This window comes from Musa acuminata, chromosome BXJ1-3 (assembly GCF_036884655.1).
Source record: "Musa acuminata AAA Group cultivar baxijiao chromosome BXJ1-3, Cavendish_Baxijiao_AAA, whole genome shotgun sequence".
Lineage (NCBI taxonomy): Eukaryota > Viridiplantae > Streptophyta > Magnoliopsida > Zingiberales > Musaceae > Musa > Musa acuminata.
Genome location: NC_088329.1, coordinates 29375829 through 29393897, shown reverse-complemented (window position 1 = coordinate 29393897; position 18069 = coordinate 29375829). Strand labels below are relative to the sequence as shown.

The following is an 18069-nucleotide window of genomic DNA, read 5'->3' as shown; positions in this document are numbered from 1 at the left end:
TAACGGCCTTTATATCCCTATACACGCATATATCATTATTGTTAGCTGGGTCTTCACGCACGAAAACGACACTTCACTTGGTACTGCCGTGCTGACCTGTCGTTGCAGCAAGTGACAAATCATTCTTCTCTTCTGGCATCGCCCCACTCCCCCTAAACGCCACACCGGGATGGAAGTGGGATCCACCCCACCAACGCGTCGACTGCGTGGCGAAGAGTCTGCCACGTGGATGGGTCGAGTTAGGAGTGTGGGTCCCACTCGAAGTGGTTACCGCTGTGTTTGGCCAGTGGGAAGGGCTGTCCGTCGGCAATACGTTAGGCTCAGCCGTCTTTGATCGACCACCAAACTGCTCTAATTATACCCTTTCGGGCCAAGTGTTCGTGGGACCCAACTACAAAAAACCAATAATTGTCCGACATGTCACCCGATAAGATACTTCCTGCCTGAGTGGAAGTAGCATGGAAGTGTGCTTCCGTTTCTTCGCTGCCATACCCTTTTTTTTTTTTTATCTTTGTTAATTTTTTTGGCTCTCCTTAAATAAGAAAAAGAGTGTGTTTTGTTTTAACGTGAGGAATTACAAGCTATCCACCTAATCTTATCCGATCCAACGGTTCTTTTCAGTCTGCACCATGTCTCCCTCTTTTCCTTTTTTTTAAGTGTCCTTTTCGTTCCCCTCTTTGCTCTTGGGATGGTAGAGGAGCGAAGGTAGTAGAAAGAGAACTGAGGTGAGTGCTCCTGCTGCCCTCGTCGCAGGAGATTTCTCCGGTGAGTCCTGCCAGATCCGTCGGAGATTTTTTATCCCTTTCGATCTGCGTGCCTTTTGTTGTCGGACGGCTTGCGGCTTCTCGGTGAAATGTTGCTCGGTTTCTAGGCTGAATACTTTACCGCTGACATCGAGATTAGGGTTGGGTTTAAGTTCCTCTTCTTTTTATTTTCCTCGAAATAGCCTCCGTGCTTGCTGGCTTTCAATTGAATCTGGGTTTCCCTATATGGGAAGCTTCGTGGACGCAATGCGGCCAGTCTGAGTGCCGGGTAGAGATCTGCTTGGGTCACTTGATCGACTACTTATGCTCGACTCTTTGAGCTTTCTCGTGTTTCGAATTTTGTCGTCAGATCTCGCTAGTTTTTCCCGTTCCAAGTAAAATCGCCTATTACCTCGGAGCATTTTGGAAATTTTCATCAATGATATCACTCTAGCGCACTGATCTGGGTTCATGCGCAGGGTGTCCGCGATCTAAGGTCAGGATCTTGGGTCTTGGACGATGGGGAAATCTCCTGGAAGGTGGATCAAAACACTTCTCTTTGGAAAGAAAACCAGATCCCAGTCTACCAAAGGATGGGATGCTTCGGTACGCTTATATTACCCGCATTCATTTTGACTGTGTGTGAATCGTTCTCTCTTTTGTTTCTTTTATATGAAGGTGTTTGAGGATGGCATGATGAGGATCTCTGAATAGTATATAATAGAAGAAAGAAAGAAAGAAAGTATAATTATCTTCATAGTTAACAGTGTAAAAGTCCTCCACTAAGAAGTGCCAGGACAATCTTGTGATTATGAACTTTGCATTTCTCATTGCCGATTCTTAACTACGATGGCTTATGCTTAGAACATAAATATCAATAAATCCAACAGTAATTTCCTTGTACCCAGTGACTTGGGCATAAACCTTACCCAACTTTTTAAATTAACCAAGACCAGTCAATTGAGAACTGGCCACTGCATTATCAGAAAGACTAACCACACTGATCTTGCAGTAAAGTGGCCCAATGGGGAATTGTCTCTCTTGTGTTATTGATTAATGATTTTGTCAGTATAATCTCTAATTGGTAAAAGATATTGCCATCTATACCTCTTAATTATCTCTGCCTATCTGGTAGTCGATGTTGGCAGCATCAGAAGCGCATTTCTCATCAGTCACACCATCTTGTTAAATTCATGGATATTACCAGCATGCCTAATACTTAGTTCTTTTGAAAGTTTACTGTTTGTGGTCCACCAGAAAGACCCCATAAATTATTTGTGCAGTTAATCTTCTTTTTCTGGTTGCTAATTGCCAATATCGAATGCTACTTTAAATGTATAATGCAACCTCGTAGAAAAAGTAGGTATGGTTCTTTTCGGAAAACCTTACTCTTATCTTTGCAATTAAAGCATATATGCTCATCATTTTGCTATAAGTTCTCCCTGGACTTTTCATAAATATAAAAAGGAACAAGAATCCAATGCCATGGCCGAAGAGAGAAGGGGCAAAAGAAAGATGTTAACATTGTTTTGTTATATATATCCGTTTTGTCTTATATTCATATTAAGTTTCATTTTTCACCAAGGCCTTGGCCTAGCGGATGTTTCCCTTCTTCATATTGAAGAGGTGCCTAAATATTATGCCTAGATTATTCTTTAAACCCACCATTCTCAGAAAAAGTAAGTAATTATTTTTGTTCTCAGTTTCCTTCTGTAATTGTATTGTGTAAAGGCTCATTTTTTAAAACAGGGGGTGTATCAAGCTTCGGCTTACTTCTCCTATTTTACTTTTCAAGTATAGAAACCTAAATGACATTCAATTTGCTACCTGCAGAAGGCTGCTAATGAGAAAGGCTTCTATGGTGGAAAAGGAGAAACTATATTAGCTGTGCATTCCCCAGTGATCTCTGAACCAATATCAATAAGTGGAGTTATCTCAACATCAGATAAAGGAGAACCATCAAATATAGGTGGTAATGCACCGGTTATTTCACATGTTAGTCAAGGAGTCATGGGACTCAGCACACTGAGTGATGCAAATGCAAACAATGGCATAGAAGAGCAGGCAGCAATAAAAGCACAAGCAGCCTTCCGTGGTTATCTGGTAACCTTTTGTAACTTTTATATCTTAGTACATGTTTGCATATTATTGGATAGACGCACTGTGATTTGTTCAGCACTGCTTGACACTACTATAAAAATAATTGCCAACAGAATCTTAGGGCTTTTACATTCCTTAATATAGATGACATTTCCCAAATGAATAGCCTACTTCACGATAGATGATTATAGCGTCTATTTGGTGCAGGCACGCAGGGCTTTTCGTGCATTGAAGGGTATTATTAGGTTGCAGGCGCTAATACGTGGGCATCTGGTGAGAAGACAAGCTGTTGCAACTCTACATGCTATGGAGGGAATTGTCAAGTTACAAGCGGTAGCTCGTGGAAGAAGAGTTAGACGTTCCATTAACAACCTTAAAGTCACTTCAAAATTTAGTCAGTTGAAGACTGCAGTAATTGCCATACCCATTGGCTGTTTTTTCACTGAGCATATCCTGGCTTTCTAATTATTCTTGCATTGTTATCTCCATTTAGCTAAAATTCCTTGTTTATCTTGGTTCTCTGTGGATAGAAAATATACTGTTTTTCGTAGTGAGTCAAACTAGAAGTTCTTTGCTGAATTTGCAATGCATAAACTGCTGAAACAGATGCCAATTTTAATAATGAAGACAGAATCTGATTCTTTTTTCTGGTTTCTTATCATTTAGGAGGTACTAGTGCTCTAATGTGTGAGAATAAGGTATGAGTGTTAGATGCAAATCGAATCTGAGCATGTTCAGAAATTGATCTTGAATCTGGTAGTAAATGTTCTGAAATTCATATTAGAATTCTGCCAGTGAGTCTTAGTTTAAACACAGATTCCAAGACAGATGTCCATGAGGTCTCACTAATTTTTAGAATTCTTGTTCTTGAAAATTTGCTCTGATCCATAATGGAACAATTTTATACTGAGATAACCATTGCTAGAATTACCAATATTCTTATTTGTTGAATCTTTTTCATGAGGTTGATATGTCCTTTCTTGTCTAAATTGTTGGTTATTATTATCCAAGTATGATGGTTCCAGCGTAAATTCGAAGTACAACTTTTAAATTATTGGTTATTATTATCCAACTTTGATGGTTTCTGTTTGAAATTTAACTTTTTCTGTGTTCTTTTATTTTTGCAAACTTGCAGTCTGTATTTGATGATCTTTGTGTGAGATTCTCAGGCTACCAAAAGTACTTAATTCCTTAAAACATAGATATGGAATCTTGTTCTTCACATCATTTCCATATGTTCTTGTTCAGTAACTTCTCACTTGATATTAAGAATGCTTGCTCAACTTTTTTCAGGGTCCTATCACACAGGATGATTGGAAAATGAAATATTCGTCAAATGCATTTATTGCAAAGGTATGTTTGTTCTTTCTAACTTCTCTAGAGCAATTTTTACCAATGGATCTTTGTTTGGCTCAACCATAGCCTTCATCATATTAATTATGGATATGGCATTTTGACTACTCGTGTTTGTTGAGTAAGACGCGTGACTGTTTTGTGCAAGGCCTCTGCCGCCCTGTCCCATATACTAGGGTGGTGACTGATGCATTGGGCAAAACATACACCCATAAGGACTGTTCAGTTTAGTTTGCAAAATTCCTGTATGTACCGGTGCAGTTTCACCAGGATTATACATTTCTAATAAAATCTCTTAGAAGTATCGTTGCTAATGTATAACGCGTAAGCCATGACTTTAGTTATTCTCTTAGAGTCTACCTATTTCTTGCTACTTATAACTCAAATGAGTATAATGGCATCCTGTCCACATGAAGTACTATTACCTATTTATAATTTGAACATAAATATATAGGAGATAACTACCTGGTTGTATATTTGGAATGGCAATATTTGCACAGCTATATGCATAGTATGTTAGCTAACATTGGATTCAGTTTCTTGTATTTCTGTTAGAAGTTCAGCTACCAAAATACTTCTGTGCTTATGCTTCTTTCATCTTCTCTAGTTTCTCGCATCATCACTGCTTGCAAAGCCTCTGCAAATTCAGTATGATAAAGGAGACCCCAATTCAGTCTTCAGTTGGTTAGGGAGATGGTCATCCACCAGTTTTTGGCAGCCAAATTCCAAGTCAAAAAAGGCTATTGTTCCGAAAGGACAGACAAAACAGGGCAACTGCACTATGGATACTGAATCTGGGAAAACAAGGCACAGCATTCGTACAAGTCCTGCTTCTAATGTTGGAGCTGGTCAAACAAATCCCAGCTATGAACCTGAGAAAACAAAACGGAACCTAAAGAAGGTGCCCACTTCTGCTGAATCAGTTCAGGAACATCCACAGTCTGAGCTTGAAAGGGTAAAACACAACTTAAGAAAGATATCTACTGCAGTAAATGATACTTCTGAGCTACCAGATGTTGAAACTCAGAAATCAAATCTAAGTTCTAAAAAGGTGGATGCTGGTTTATCTGAGAATCTAGGCCATGGAAGTGAGGAATCCATTGAAAAACCAAAGAAAGATAATTCTCCAACTCCAACTTTGGAGACTTTTGTTGAAACTGCTCTAGAGACTGTCATAGCAGGACCAGTTGATTTGCTGCTTGATGACAAGTCTACAAATGAGTTACAATTGTTGCAGCAGATTGATAACGTAGAGAACCATGTAGCCGTGGGTGGGGAGCTAAGCTTAAAGGAAGAACAATTCTGCCATGAAAACCAGAAAATCAGCAAGCGGAGGTCTTCCTTCTCTACCAAATCAGAGTATGCAGAAAACGGAATGTCAAATACTCCTGTGCTTCCAAGCTATATGGCAGCTACTGAATCTGCTAAGGCGAAACTGCGGGGACAGATATCACAGAGGTTTGTATCAGAGTCAATTGACAAAAATGGCTTTACCCGTCGTCATTCTCTGCCATCTGCCGATGGCAAGATGAGTTCGCCTAGGACAAAGCGACTAATCCAGACTGGTGGCAAGGGGGGAATCGGTAGAGATGTAAATGGTATGAAATTAAGCCCTTATCTTTTAGTTAGTGTATTGTTTAGAACTCATTAACTTGTCATTTCTTTTCAAAACAAGAAAAAGGAAAAAGAAGTCAAAGCGAGAATGACTTGAATGATACGTAAATGGTATGATAAAAAGGAATGATATGTAATAAGTCATGCGAAGAGGCCATGTGACTTGAATTAAAATTTGAAACTCTACTTTCAGCTTGAACAACGAAGTATAATCTAAAGTCAAAGTGAGAATAAATACCTGCAACTCCACATAGGACTCGATCATTTTTTATGGTCATGGGGACTATTTATACGATAGATCATCTTTCTTGAATTCATTTCTATCGTTGCGAATCTCATGAATTTTTTTGCTCTAGTTCATTAATTATAACTTTTTGCTCTATTTCATTTCATTTCATTGTTTTTGTAATATTTGATGAATACAGAGAGGGCAATTCAGGTGGGGTGGAGGCGGTGATCATCTTGTGGGATTTCAAATAGACCAACGAGACAAATTTGTAGCTTATGTAGATTTTCTTCTTTGAACTGTTCCATTGTGTTATAAAAACCCAGGTGTGTTGTAAACCTGTGCACGGTCTGTTTGGATGCAGCCATGTCATTTGTTGTGTATATCCAACGCATGCCGGATTTGGTTTCTTCCAGCTCTGAACTTTGTTGTTGTATTAGACGTGTCAATCATGTTTGTGTGATTGTTCATTTGATAGGAATAATTGCTCTATATGGTTGTCTAATGCATGAACTAAATGGGTCATTCGTTTGGTCTGATCAAGCTCGTCTGGTGACTTGTTAGACGGTCACAAATTGTTCAAGAGATGTTCCATATTTGCTAGCAGTCTTTGGGTCCTCAGGTAACATCCACCACCATCATTTTCTTATCATCAAACTTTGCAAGGAATTGGTACGAAAGTAATGTTAAATCAACTTGTGCGATACTTTTTTCTTTTATTCTTATTTGGTACCTTTATTTGTTTCTTAAATCTGTGTCACCCCTCTGTTGTCAATAAATTTGTCTGCAACAACTAAACCTGGTGCTTCAGCCTGACCCCCTTTCTTGGTTCGGGGTGGAGCTCCTTCCTCGTGGCAGCCAGGAGAGAGAAATATGAACTACTGGCACCTAATCAATAATCACTCATTCAAGCAATATTTTGTTGTTTTGTCAACTAAGGGAAAACTCGATCAAATTCATAACTGTCTCAATGTAATATTTTCCTTTTTTTTATTGTCTGAATATTCAGGCTAAACGATGATGGAACTGAAAAAGTAGAGCCATCACTGGAAGTCTGGGTGTACCTCCTCCGCTAACAGCCTCTGGATATCACCTTCTTCCAGGTACTCGCTCGATTTTGACGAACCACTCTTCCCCTGCAGCGCCGCCGCGACCTTCCCACCTCCCATCTCGGTACTCTCTGCATCGGTGGGATCTGATGAATTAGACCTTCCTCAATAAACTCGAGTATCGCAATCGACAAGTCAGATGCCTCCTTGCCTTCAAGAGCAGCTTGCAATGGTTTCCTCTTCGCGAGTGATGGCTTGAAGCCGAAGCAATTGTCGGTTCCCGCAGCGGATAATTGGGCCCGTCGGGTGCAATTAGGGATCGAGGAACGCCTCGACTTCTCTGGAGGCAGTTCCGTCGCTAGCGCCGATTCGAGCGGAAGAACACGTTGTTCTTGAAAAAGGGGGGAAAACAAAAAAAGAAAAGAAAAGAGGAGAAACCAGACACAGCGCGAGAGTTATATAGCAAAGAGATTCATTCACGAGTACCAACCTCCTCCTCCTTTTGCATCGTCATCATCTGGCTCCTCGTGGGTTGGATCCAAGTATTTGGACCAATCCGTCCTCTTCTTCGCCGTGGAGAAGGGAGAACCGTAGGCGACGGCTTCCCGAGCGTCCGGCGAGGCGGACAAAGCGCGGGGGCCGTCCGATCGGGGTGGGACGGGATCGGAGCCGTGGGATCCGATGTCCGCCCGGGCCATGTTGAAGGCCTGGACGAAGCTGCGGAGGTCGCTGGCGACGTGGCCGCGCGCGTGGATCCGCCGCACCGACTGCCTCTGGTTGCAGACGGAGCACACCCAGTTGTTGCCGCTCTTCTTCTGCTGCTTCACCTGCTCCGACCGGCGGCGGCACAGAACGATACAATGATCCGAACACAGGCACGTACAGAGAGAAGAGAGTGAAAAGAGGAGGAGGGCTCGTACTCTCCTACCTGCATCGTGGAGCACCGGCAGCATTGGACGGCGATGAAGAGCGTCGCCATGTGGGTTGTTGGGTAGGAGGGACGCCGCTGAATCCGCCAGAAGAAAGGCACGAAATCTGAATCCATTTTCAAATTTTGGCGCCCGCTAACTTAGTTGTACCCTTTAATTGACGCAGGGCATAAATTTTTTTATACTATTATTATTATTATTATTATTATTATTATTATTATTATTAAAATTAAAAAGAAAGGAAAGGAGGATTAGTTGGAATCAGTTTGCTCTAATTTATTATTTGACACAAATGACATAATAAAAGATCAAAGATGTATTTATTTATTTATTTAAAAAAAAATTCTCCTGAGTTGTTGAGATAAATAAACCAAGTCCAAATTCATGCTCATTCATTTAAATTACTTTAATGTGGAAAATATTGATGCAATAATAGTGGGCGGATCCAAATTCATGCTTGTTCGTTCTGTGATGACCATAATAGTAGCACCCGCTTAACATTGATTATTATCTATCTGTATTTGCCAGGATGAAAAAGGCCAAAGAAATAATAATAATAATAATAATAATAATAATAATAAACGTTTGATCGATTGGTACACCAACTAGCAAGCAAGAGAGGAGAAAGAGACAGGTCCAGTGTTGGGCTGAAGTTGGCAGCCACGTCCGTCACATGACCGATGGAACCAGAAGCTCGCTCGTGCGACGTCCACTACGAAACGCGAATGGTACTGGTAGTGGCACGGGAGGACATGGAAAGGAAGCTTTGTTTGGCAGGGCGTGCATGCGAAGACAAAGACGGGATCCTGCTTTAATCACAGCAAATCCGGACGAGAAGTGGGAAGACTGGCGTTCCGCATTCTAAAACCGGGCCGTTCGCAGGAAAGCCCTGTCATTCCCACGGGTTCCATATTGGCGCGTTCCCACGCCACAAAGGAGAACTGACTGGATTCACATCCTTCTCGTTCGAGGTTGGACAGGAGAAGTGGAAGGTGGAGGTGATGGGGGGTCACATGCTTTGCTTCGACCTGCCGGCATGGGGCCTCGGAGCCCATCGTCGGCCACGGGAATGGGCCGGCAGGTCCTTCGAGCCGAGTCGAGGCTGCATCATCCGAGCGGAGAAGACGACGCTCCAATCACATCTCACCCTCGTCCTCGGACGCGTGATTGATTGGAGTCGCGGCCAATCTCAAGCGAAACCAACAAAAGAGTTCTTTGTAGAGTAAATATTTCAGTTTTGTTTGTAGAGAGTAACCTTAACCTCCTAACAAGGTGTGTAAAATTATCAAGATTTGTTTTCTAGAAAGATGGACAGAAGAGTTCATATTTGGTATGTATAATGTATAATGTATAATGTATATGATGAATATAATCAACTTATGGAGATGATGATGATGACTCAACACTTGAAAAAGGATTATCCTCTACCATTTGACTAAAATGATAGTTGGAAGCAGTCGACATCAGTGCGGATGGTTATATTGGCACTACAACAACATTTAATGCGGACTTTCAATTCGATGACGATCGAATATTTATTACTACACCTCACCGTTTTTTATTTATAAAATATAAAATATAAAAAATATATATATAATATAAATGTTTTTTTTAATTTAAATTCTCCGAATCTCCTACTAACTATTGATTTAAGCATCAAAAAGAATATTTTTGGGACATATATATATCTATCTCCAACATATTTCTTACAAATTCCTCCCCTTTCAATACTCATCCTTATGGGCAAGCTTGAAAATTAAAATTCCTCACGAATCATACAATCATAATCCAATTTTAAAACATTTTTTGCCCGTTGTTCCTTTACGCACTCTCTCCATGGTGATGCACCGACCACATCTCAGCCTTGGCATATAACCTCTTTACGTTAAATCTACACCAATGAATGAATGAATTGCCGTCGGCCGCCTCACCACCTTTCAACCCCTAATACTTCACCTACACCGTCCCATTCCGCTTCTGCACTCCGTCAAATTTTTCTCTGCCAGCATGTGCCACTGCTTCATCTCCCTACCATATATATACCAGCTATCAGTTGCACCCTCTCTCTCTCTCTCTCTGCCCCGTCCCTACTTACCAAACCCCATAATCCAATATTCAAGAGCGATGGGGAAGAACGGCCTTCAGAAATCTCTCCAAACCTATCTGTCCAAGCTCAGCAAGGTTCCGTCTCATCTACACACTCCGAATTCCCCAAAACCGGCCGCCGCCAATTGGCTGCTGTCGGCGTGCAAGTATCCCAGGACCCCTTCCTTCGCCGTCGACCGCGACCTCCCCGACCACAGCGCCCGCGATCCCTCCGCCACCCTATCCGACGACGACTGCTTCCAATACGAGAAGTTCCACTCCCTCTACTCGCGCGAGGACGCGGGTGACGACTTCACCTCCGAGTCGCCGAGGTACGACGAGGACCCGGCCCCCACCGCGTTCCGCCCGACGGAGCGCTTCTTCGTATCACCCGCCACGTCCAACTCCCTTCTCCGAGATCCTAGACCAAGCGCCGCCGCCTCGTCTTCCTCGCCGTCGTGCTCCTTCTCCTCCTGTACGTCGGATCCCAGGCCGGCGGTCCCGGGCGGCGGGGTGGCGGTAATGACGTACTCCAAGGACCCCTACGACGACTTCCGGCGGTCCATGCAGGACATGGTGGAGGAGCGGCACCTGGACCCCAACCGGGCGTCGGACTGGGATTTCATGGAGGAGCTCCTCTTCTGCTACCTGGAACTCAACGACCGAAACGTGCACAAGGACATCCTGAGGGCCTTCACTGATGTCATCGTCAGCGTCCGCCGGCGGGACATGGCGTTGCGTCGAAGAGCACCGGGGGGGTAACAAGGGGAGGGGGAATAGTAGATCAGGCGAGGGGATGGCGCCACGTTATTCTCCGGCAGTCGGTTGATGCACATGGGAATTAATACGTCAGAGAGAGGATGGCCTTAAACGGCGGCGTAGAAACTGGTGAAGCCATAAATTTCCGGCGGTAGATAGAATATGTTATCATCAACCGCGGGTTGCCTAAGCTTCAGACCGTGGAGGAGGGGAACATTGCAACGCAACTTACGTGAGGCTCACATGCAAAAGTAAGATGTATACCTTCTGTCCTGCGATTATTATGGTCACAAAGGAGTTGGTGGGGGCGGCTTCTGGGATTTGATTTGAGAAGCGAGCTCGAGTCTTTCCGAGGAGGGGAGGGGAGGGGAGGGGAGGGGAAGGGGGGTGGAGGTCACGTCATGCATGATGGTCATTAACTTGGTGTGCGGAGACATTTCGACGTTTCATCCCCGGAGGCATCCCTTTTGCAAATTGAAGATGCTCCACCCCAAAGGTTGATGGGAGATGGCCAAAGAGAGTAAAAGGGTGGGGGCGAGGAGAGAAAGGGGGAAAATGGGAGCTTTGAGTCGATCAACGGAAGCGAAATGATCGATGGAAGTTAAATGGAAGACGAACACCGAAAACAACCGGCGAGAGTAAGGGGCAAGCCAAGCCAAGCCAAGCCAAGCCGGGGACACGAACAGGGTAGGGTAGGGTGCATTTGCAATACTTAAGCCAAGCCGGGGACACGAACAGGGTATTTGGTGTTTGGTGCAAGAGTTAATCAAGTGTGTGTGTATTCTATTCATTCCGAGAAATATGAAAAGTTGAGGGCAAAACATAAATAAAATCAATCAATCCATATCATTGATGGTAGTCATATTGTGTTGTGTTGTGTTTGATGGGAGACCCAAAAAAAAAAATACAAATACCACTTGATATGGTATATTTTGGCAGCCTGAACACGTCACAGCCAACATAGCACGTCAAGTCAAAACCCTACGCCACACGTCCCGTCCCGGGAGCTTATACCAAGAAGATATGCCACATCTCTCGTCCCGGGAGCTCGGGGCGGTGTCGTCTGACACCGCTCTGCATATCGCAGAATGGCGACTGGTCAGAAAGGATCGTCCCATCTCTTGGGGGTCAGCGACGACGTCGAATCGATGCACCATCAACCCTCGCACCATATTATAAAACCCTTGGTCGGGGCCGCAGAAAACAAAAAAGGAAAAAGAAAAGCAATCCCTCTCGTTACTAACTTGCTCGTCGGAGGGGCCACAGCCGGGAACCACCCGGCGGAGGCCATTTTTGCAGGAGGGCGACCACTTGTTGACGGCGAGGGACTCGGCACGGGAGCGCCAGCCGCCCGGCAATGTGGAGTTGTTAATCGGCCCCAATCTCGACCAACGCCAACAACACTCCTTCCCGAGGGCCCGGCCACCTCATCATCCAGATCACCCCGCAGTAGGCTCCTGACATTGACCCACGGACCTAGCCGTGCTGACTCACCGGCCACGGCATATTTGTTCGCTAACATTTTGGCGCTAGAAGGAGGGCGATGTCACTAGAGCTCTCCCCGAGGGAGAACCGCATGCCGACCTCCCTTCCGTCGAACCTGAAAGTCAGGTCCTCCCCGCTCCCAGAGATGGCAGAATTCCGACCTCAATGCTAGATCGCTATTGGTGCCTGTTCAATGACCCGGGGTTGTCGCCCCCTGGATTCGTCACAGGACCCTCGACTGTGACACCCGAGGCATTCCTCGGCCTGTCCAAGCAAGTGCAAGCCATGGCGGGCATGATGCAGACGCTCGCTCCGCTCATTCCTTAGATCGTGCGGCTAGCGACTCCCCCGACTGACTCGACTTGACGGAGGTTGAGCGAGGAGTAGGTCGGGACTAGAGAAGCTCGAGAGCAAGTGACGGACCCGAGAGGTCTGCCTGGATAGAACATACCCGCAACCTACCGAGTCACCCTACCCCACCTCAAGCTTGACACCATATCGTCCGATTCGGTGGATGACTCGCTTAGGGCCCAACTGTCCCGGGTTAATCAACGCTTGGACGAGTTCCAGTGTGAGTTCCGAAAGTCACAGAGCAAGTCCAATGAAGACAGCTCAGGCGGGTCTCATTTCACTCTGGAAGTACAAGACAAGCCAATACCCCTCAACTTCAGGCTACCGGCATTAGAGACATATGACGGCGGCTCCGACCCCGCGAAGCACGTCTCTGCATTCCGGGCTCAGATGGCCCTCTATGGCACCTCCGATGCATTAATGTGCCGGGCATTCCCGACCATCTTGAGGGGACCGGCGCGAGCGTGGTTCAACCGGCTACGTCAATCCTCGGTCTCATCCTTCAACCAGCTTGCCAAGGAGTTCAAACAGAACTTCCTCGCCAGCGTGCGACCTCGGCCTTCCATGGCCACCCTGCTCGTGTTATCCCAACGCGAAGATGAGCCGCTTTCTCAGTTCATGGCACGTTTTGCCATTGAGATCCGGGGATTCCCGGACGCTCACCCTTCTCTAATCATGCAGGCATTTCTGATGGATTTGAAGCCTTCGAGGTTCTTCTGGCCGCTGATCGAGAAGCCGTTGGTGACAATCTCCGAAATGCTCCAGCACGCCAACCAATACGTCGCCGCCGAAGCATTGGTGGCGGGGAAGCATATGGAAGGCAAGAGGCCAAGGGTGGAACAATCCCGGGGAACAACCTCAGCAACCCGAGCGCCACCCCGCCTCTTCCCCTGAAAACCTCCCGCACTGAGATCTTCCTCCAAATTAGGGAAAAAGGTCTCTTGCGACATCCACGTCCCATGAGGGCCACTCACAAGGATCGGTCTAAATATTGCAGATTCCACCGAGACTACGACCATGATACGGAGGATTGCCACGACCTCCAGAATCAAATAGAGGGACTGATCTGCAGAGGCCACCTTGGACGCTAACTCAGAGAAACCCGGGAAGCGACTCCGTGCCCCAAGGAACCCATCGAAAGACAAATCGACATTATCTTCGGGGGACCTGCGGTCGACGGCAACAGCTCCACGACGAAGCCTACGCCCGTAGCACGGTCGAGAAATGTCCCCGGCTTGAGCTTGAACTTGAAATCACCTTCGGGGCCGAAGAAGTCGAGCGCTCCCACCACGATGACGCGTTGGTGATCTCCATCCAGGTCGCCAACGCTCGAGTAAAAAGGGTGATGGTCGACATCGGGAGCTCCGCCGACGTTCTTTACTTCGACGGCTTCAAAAGGCTCGACTTGACCGAGGGAGACGTCACCCCCATGGCGTCAGCACTCACAGGATTCACGGGGGATTCTATATCCTCACTCGGGACTACGGCCCTCCCTGTCACCATTGGGGAGGAGCCAAGAGTGAAGACAACGATAACCACCTTTATGGTGGTCGATCTGCCCTCAGCTTACAACATCATCCTCGGCTGACTGACGTTGAACAAGTTAAAGGCAGTGGTTTCCACTTACCACCGGGCCATTAAGTTTTCGACCTCGGCAGGGATCGGGGAGACCCGAAGCGACCCGGGGGAGTCAAGGCAGTGCTATCTCACGACGGTTACTCTCCTAGGAAAATTGCACCCCGCTCAGGTCCCCGACCCCCCATGAAGGACCCACAGCACCAATGCTGTTGGAACCTCCCGAACGGCTCGCCGAGGTACCCCTGAAAAAGAGCCGACCTGACCAGACCGTCAAGGTCGGAACCACACTCCCCGAAGCTGACCAGCTCCACCTCATTGACTTTCTAAGGAGGAACGCCGATATGTTTGCATGGTCCCCCGAGGAGATGCTTGGGATCAACCCGGAAGTGGCCCAGCACTGGCTCAACATCGACCCCGGGGCTAGGCCGGTGAGACAAAGGTCGAGGAAGTTTGCTCCTGATCGATTGAAGGCAATCGGTGATGAGGTCGCCCGCCTTAAAAAGGCCATATTTATTACCGATGTCCAATACCCTCGGTGGCGATCGAATGTAGTCCTCGTTAAGAAATCTAATGGAAGCTGGAGGATGTGTGTTGATTACACCAATCTCAACCGGGCATGCCCCAAGGACTGCTATCCACTCCCCAGGGTGGATCAATTGGTCGACGCCACCGTGGGCCCCGAGCTCCTTACATTCATGGACGCATTCTCCAGCTACAACCAAATCTGAATGGCGACTCAGGATCAAGAGGACACATCCTTCGTCACCCACGGAGGAGTGTACTATTACAAAGTAATGCCCTTCGGCCTGAAAAACGCTGGCGCGACCTACCAAAGGATGGTCGACAAACTTTTTAAACACTAGCTCGGGAGGAATATGGAAGTATACGTAGATGACATGATCGTAAAGAGCAAGGCCGCAAGTGCACACCTAACCGACCTAGCAGAGACATTCCAAACGCTCCAGCGATTCAACATGCATCTAAATCTTGCGAAGTGCATCTTCAGAGTCAACTCGGGGAGGTTTCTCGGCTTTATCATTCACCAAAGGGGAATAGACGCCAACTTGAAAAAGGTACGGGCCATAGCCGAGATGCATTCCCCCCGCTCGGTCAAGGAGGTATAGCGACTTGCTGGGAGGATGGCAACGCTCAGCAGGTTTGTGTCGCGATCAGGCGACAAGTGCCTCCCCTTTTTTCGGGCTCTGTGACAGGCTGACAACCTTACGTAGACCTCGGAGTGCGAGGAGGCATTCCAAAAGCTAAAGGTGTGCCTCACCCGCTTGCCCCAACTCGCCTCGCCCGAACTAGGCGAAACCCTTAGTCTCTACTTGGCGGCCTCACCACAAGCAGTCGGCTCGGTGCTAGTTCGGGAGGTGCCACCTACTCAGCAACCCATATATTACGTCAGCCATATCCTCGTCGGGCCCGAGGCGCGATACCCCCGATCGAGAGGCTGGTTCTCGCCCTCATAAAGACAGCCCAAAAGTTCCGGCCCTACTTCCAAGCCCACACGATCAAAGTGATCACCGACCAGCCGTTGCAACAGATCCTTTCCAACTTCGATGCGGCAAGTCGCATGCTGCGATGGTCGATCGAGCTCAACGAATTCGACATTCAGTACTCCCCTAGGGCCGCCATCAAAGCTCAGGTACTGGCTGATTTTGTTTTCGAGCTAACCCCTGAAGACCTTGACGTGGGGCAGGACAACAACCAGAACACATGGACCTTGCACGTGGATGGCTCGTCCACTACCGGAGTGGCCGATATCGGACTTATCCTCAAGGACCCGTTAGGAGAAACATACGAGAGGTCGCTCCAATTTCAATTTCGAGCTACCAACAATGAGGCCGAGTACGAGGCGTTACTCCACGACCTACGCTTCGCTCTGGAGATGCATGTTAATGACCTTGAGGTTTTCAGCGACTCCCAATTGGTGACGGGACACGTCAATGAGAGCTACGAAGCCCGCGACCCAACGATGACACTATATCTCATGGAGGCGAAGCGACTCACACACCGCTTCAACCGTTTCTCAATCGATAGAATACCTCGGGCACAGAACGTGCGGGCCGACGCACTAGCCAGGTCGGCCTCCGCCCATGACCCGACGTCGGTCCCAGCGATTGAGTCCATAACGGCACCGACGGTGGCGACTCACAAGGTCGCCAAAACAGGTCTACTACCCAACTGGATGGAGGAAATCCTCCACTTCAAGATGGACAGAAGGGAGCCCGACGACCCGGCGGTCACGAGACAGTTGAGGCGAACCCATGCCTGGTACTGCATCGTCGGTGGGAGGCTGTACCGAAGGGCCTTCTCTCAACCTCTCTTACGCTGCCTCACGCCATCATAAGCTGAGATAGTCCTCGCCGAGCTCCATGAGGGGATTTATGGGGAGCACATCGGGGGATGAACCTTGGCCTAAAGATGTTGAATCTCGAATTTTGATGATGAAACCAATTGATAATTGTTTATGTTTTAATCTGCATTTTGAGTGACGTGGGATGCTTCGATCAGGATGAGACAATTAAAGCAGGAAAAATCATGTTGTGCCGGGGGAAAACATGTTAGAAGATTGGACGTCGGGCCGGAGGAACGGTCGACGTATCGACAGAAGGCTTCGGGCCGTGGATTCGGGCATCGGGCCAAGAAGAGAGGATATTACGCCAAGGATATTGGAGTTGTGGAGTCAACTGGCCGATTGGGCAATAGACCGCAAGAGAGGACGATGTGCCAAAGAATCGGACGAAGCGTCGAGGGACCAATGACATGCCAGACAACTTGATTATTGCTTAGTATTAATTATCTATATCGAAGTATGTTTTATATGTGCATGATTAACTATGATAGCAAGGCATGAAGCAAAATGAAGTCCCAGAGTCAAGGACGCGACTTTGTTAGGAGTTTGAGAGTTCGTTGGAAGTCCGGACGTTCGTCGGAAGTTTTGACGGAACTAGCCGAGAAGTCTCGGAGCTTGCCAGAGAAGCTTGTCGGAACTCGCCAAGAAGATCATCGTGAAGTGCAGGAGCTTGCCGGGAGTCCGCTGGAACATTGCCGAGAGATCGTCAGAAGTTCGCCGGAAGATCGTCGGAAGAATATACATAGGGACTTGTTTATCTTAGCAAATGTCTTAGGATTTCATATTTAGCACGTAATTGGGCTTGGATTTGGGCCAACCCAATTAGGGGCCAGCTAGGCCCATGTAAGGACTGTGTTGGGCCCAATGAGAGGCCCAAACAGTGCCCTAAGAAGTCTCACTATCATGGCACAATCTTCGAGACTGTGTCAGGCGATGATACCGCTAGTCTAGGCGGTTGTACCGCCCCTAGTAGGGTGCCAGGTGGTGGTACCGCCCAGCGCTGCCCCCCAGGTAGTAGTACCGCTAGACCTGGGCGGTGGTACCACCCAGGGCAGTATCTGTTAGGATCGGAGCGGCACTAAGAGGGGGGGGTGAATTAGTGCAGCGGATTAAAGTTTTGGTTTTAGAAAAATCTTTCGTACGATAAGAACGGAACTTGAAAAGCTTAACTTGAAGGCGTATTCTTAAAGTTGCGCAGCAAAGATAATAAGGAACTAAAGCATGTAAGAAGGTTTGCAGTAATGTAAACAGCAATAATGAAATGCAAACCAGAGATTACGCCGATTTTAGAGTGGTTCGGTCAAATGACCTACATCCACTTGCGAGGCCCCTCTTCGATGAGGCTCCCACCTTCCACTAGCAAATCTCTTGAAATGGAAGGGTAAATACCCCTCTTACAACCTTTTACAAGCAGTTCAACCTCTTACAAATTTTCAAT

At 46.9% G+C, this 18069-nt stretch overlaps 3 protein-coding genes across 5 annotated transcripts; 2 read left to right on the top strand and 1 right to left on the bottom strand.

Moving 5' to 3' along the window:
- The first annotated feature begins 610 nt into the window (after positions 1-610).
- LOC135583412 (protein IQ-DOMAIN 31-like) lies at positions 611-6528 on the top strand. Of its 2 annotated transcripts, none has more exons than XM_065127985.1 (7): positions 611-765; positions 1223-1349; positions 2577-2846; positions 3051-3254; positions 4137-4196; positions 4804-5794; positions 6236-6528. In XM_065127985.1, exons 2-7 carry the CDS (start codon positions 1263-1265, stop codon positions 6265-6267), a joined length of 1644 nt encoding a protein of 547 aa, XP_064984057.1. In that variant the 5' UTR covers positions 611-765; positions 1223-1262; the 3' UTR covers positions 6268-6528. The 2 variants fall into 2 exon arrangements, with proteins under 2 accessions (XP_064984057.1, XP_018676748.2); XM_018821203.2 differs by having other exon boundaries at positions 706-725.
- Positions 6529-6666: 138 nt separating this feature from the next.
- Positions 6667-8134, bottom strand: LOC135624417 (uncharacterized). Of its 2 annotated transcripts, XM_065128011.1 has the most exons (4): positions 8014-8134; positions 7576-7912; positions 7297-7476; positions 6667-7216 (listed from the first exon to the last, which is right to left on the bottom strand). In XM_065128011.1, exons 1-4 carry the CDS (start codon positions 8128-8130, stop codon positions 7080-7082), a joined length of 771 nt encoding a protein of 256 aa, XP_064984083.1. In that variant the 5' UTR covers positions 8131-8134; the 3' UTR covers positions 6667-7079. The 2 variants fall into 2 exon arrangements, with proteins under 2 accessions (XP_064984083.1, XP_064984073.1); XM_065128001.1 differs by having other exon boundaries at positions 6667-7476.
- A 1708-nt stretch (positions 8135-9842) lies between these two features.
- On the top strand, positions 9843-11153 carry LOC103972939 (transcription repressor OFP14-like). Its single transcript, XM_009387352.2, has one exon. The coding sequence runs from the start codon at positions 10022-10024 to the stop codon at positions 10859-10861; it is 840 nt and encodes a 279-aa protein (XP_009385627.2). The 5' UTR covers positions 9843-10021; the 3' UTR covers positions 10862-11153.
- The last annotated feature ends 6916 nt before the right edge of the window (positions 11154-18069 follow it).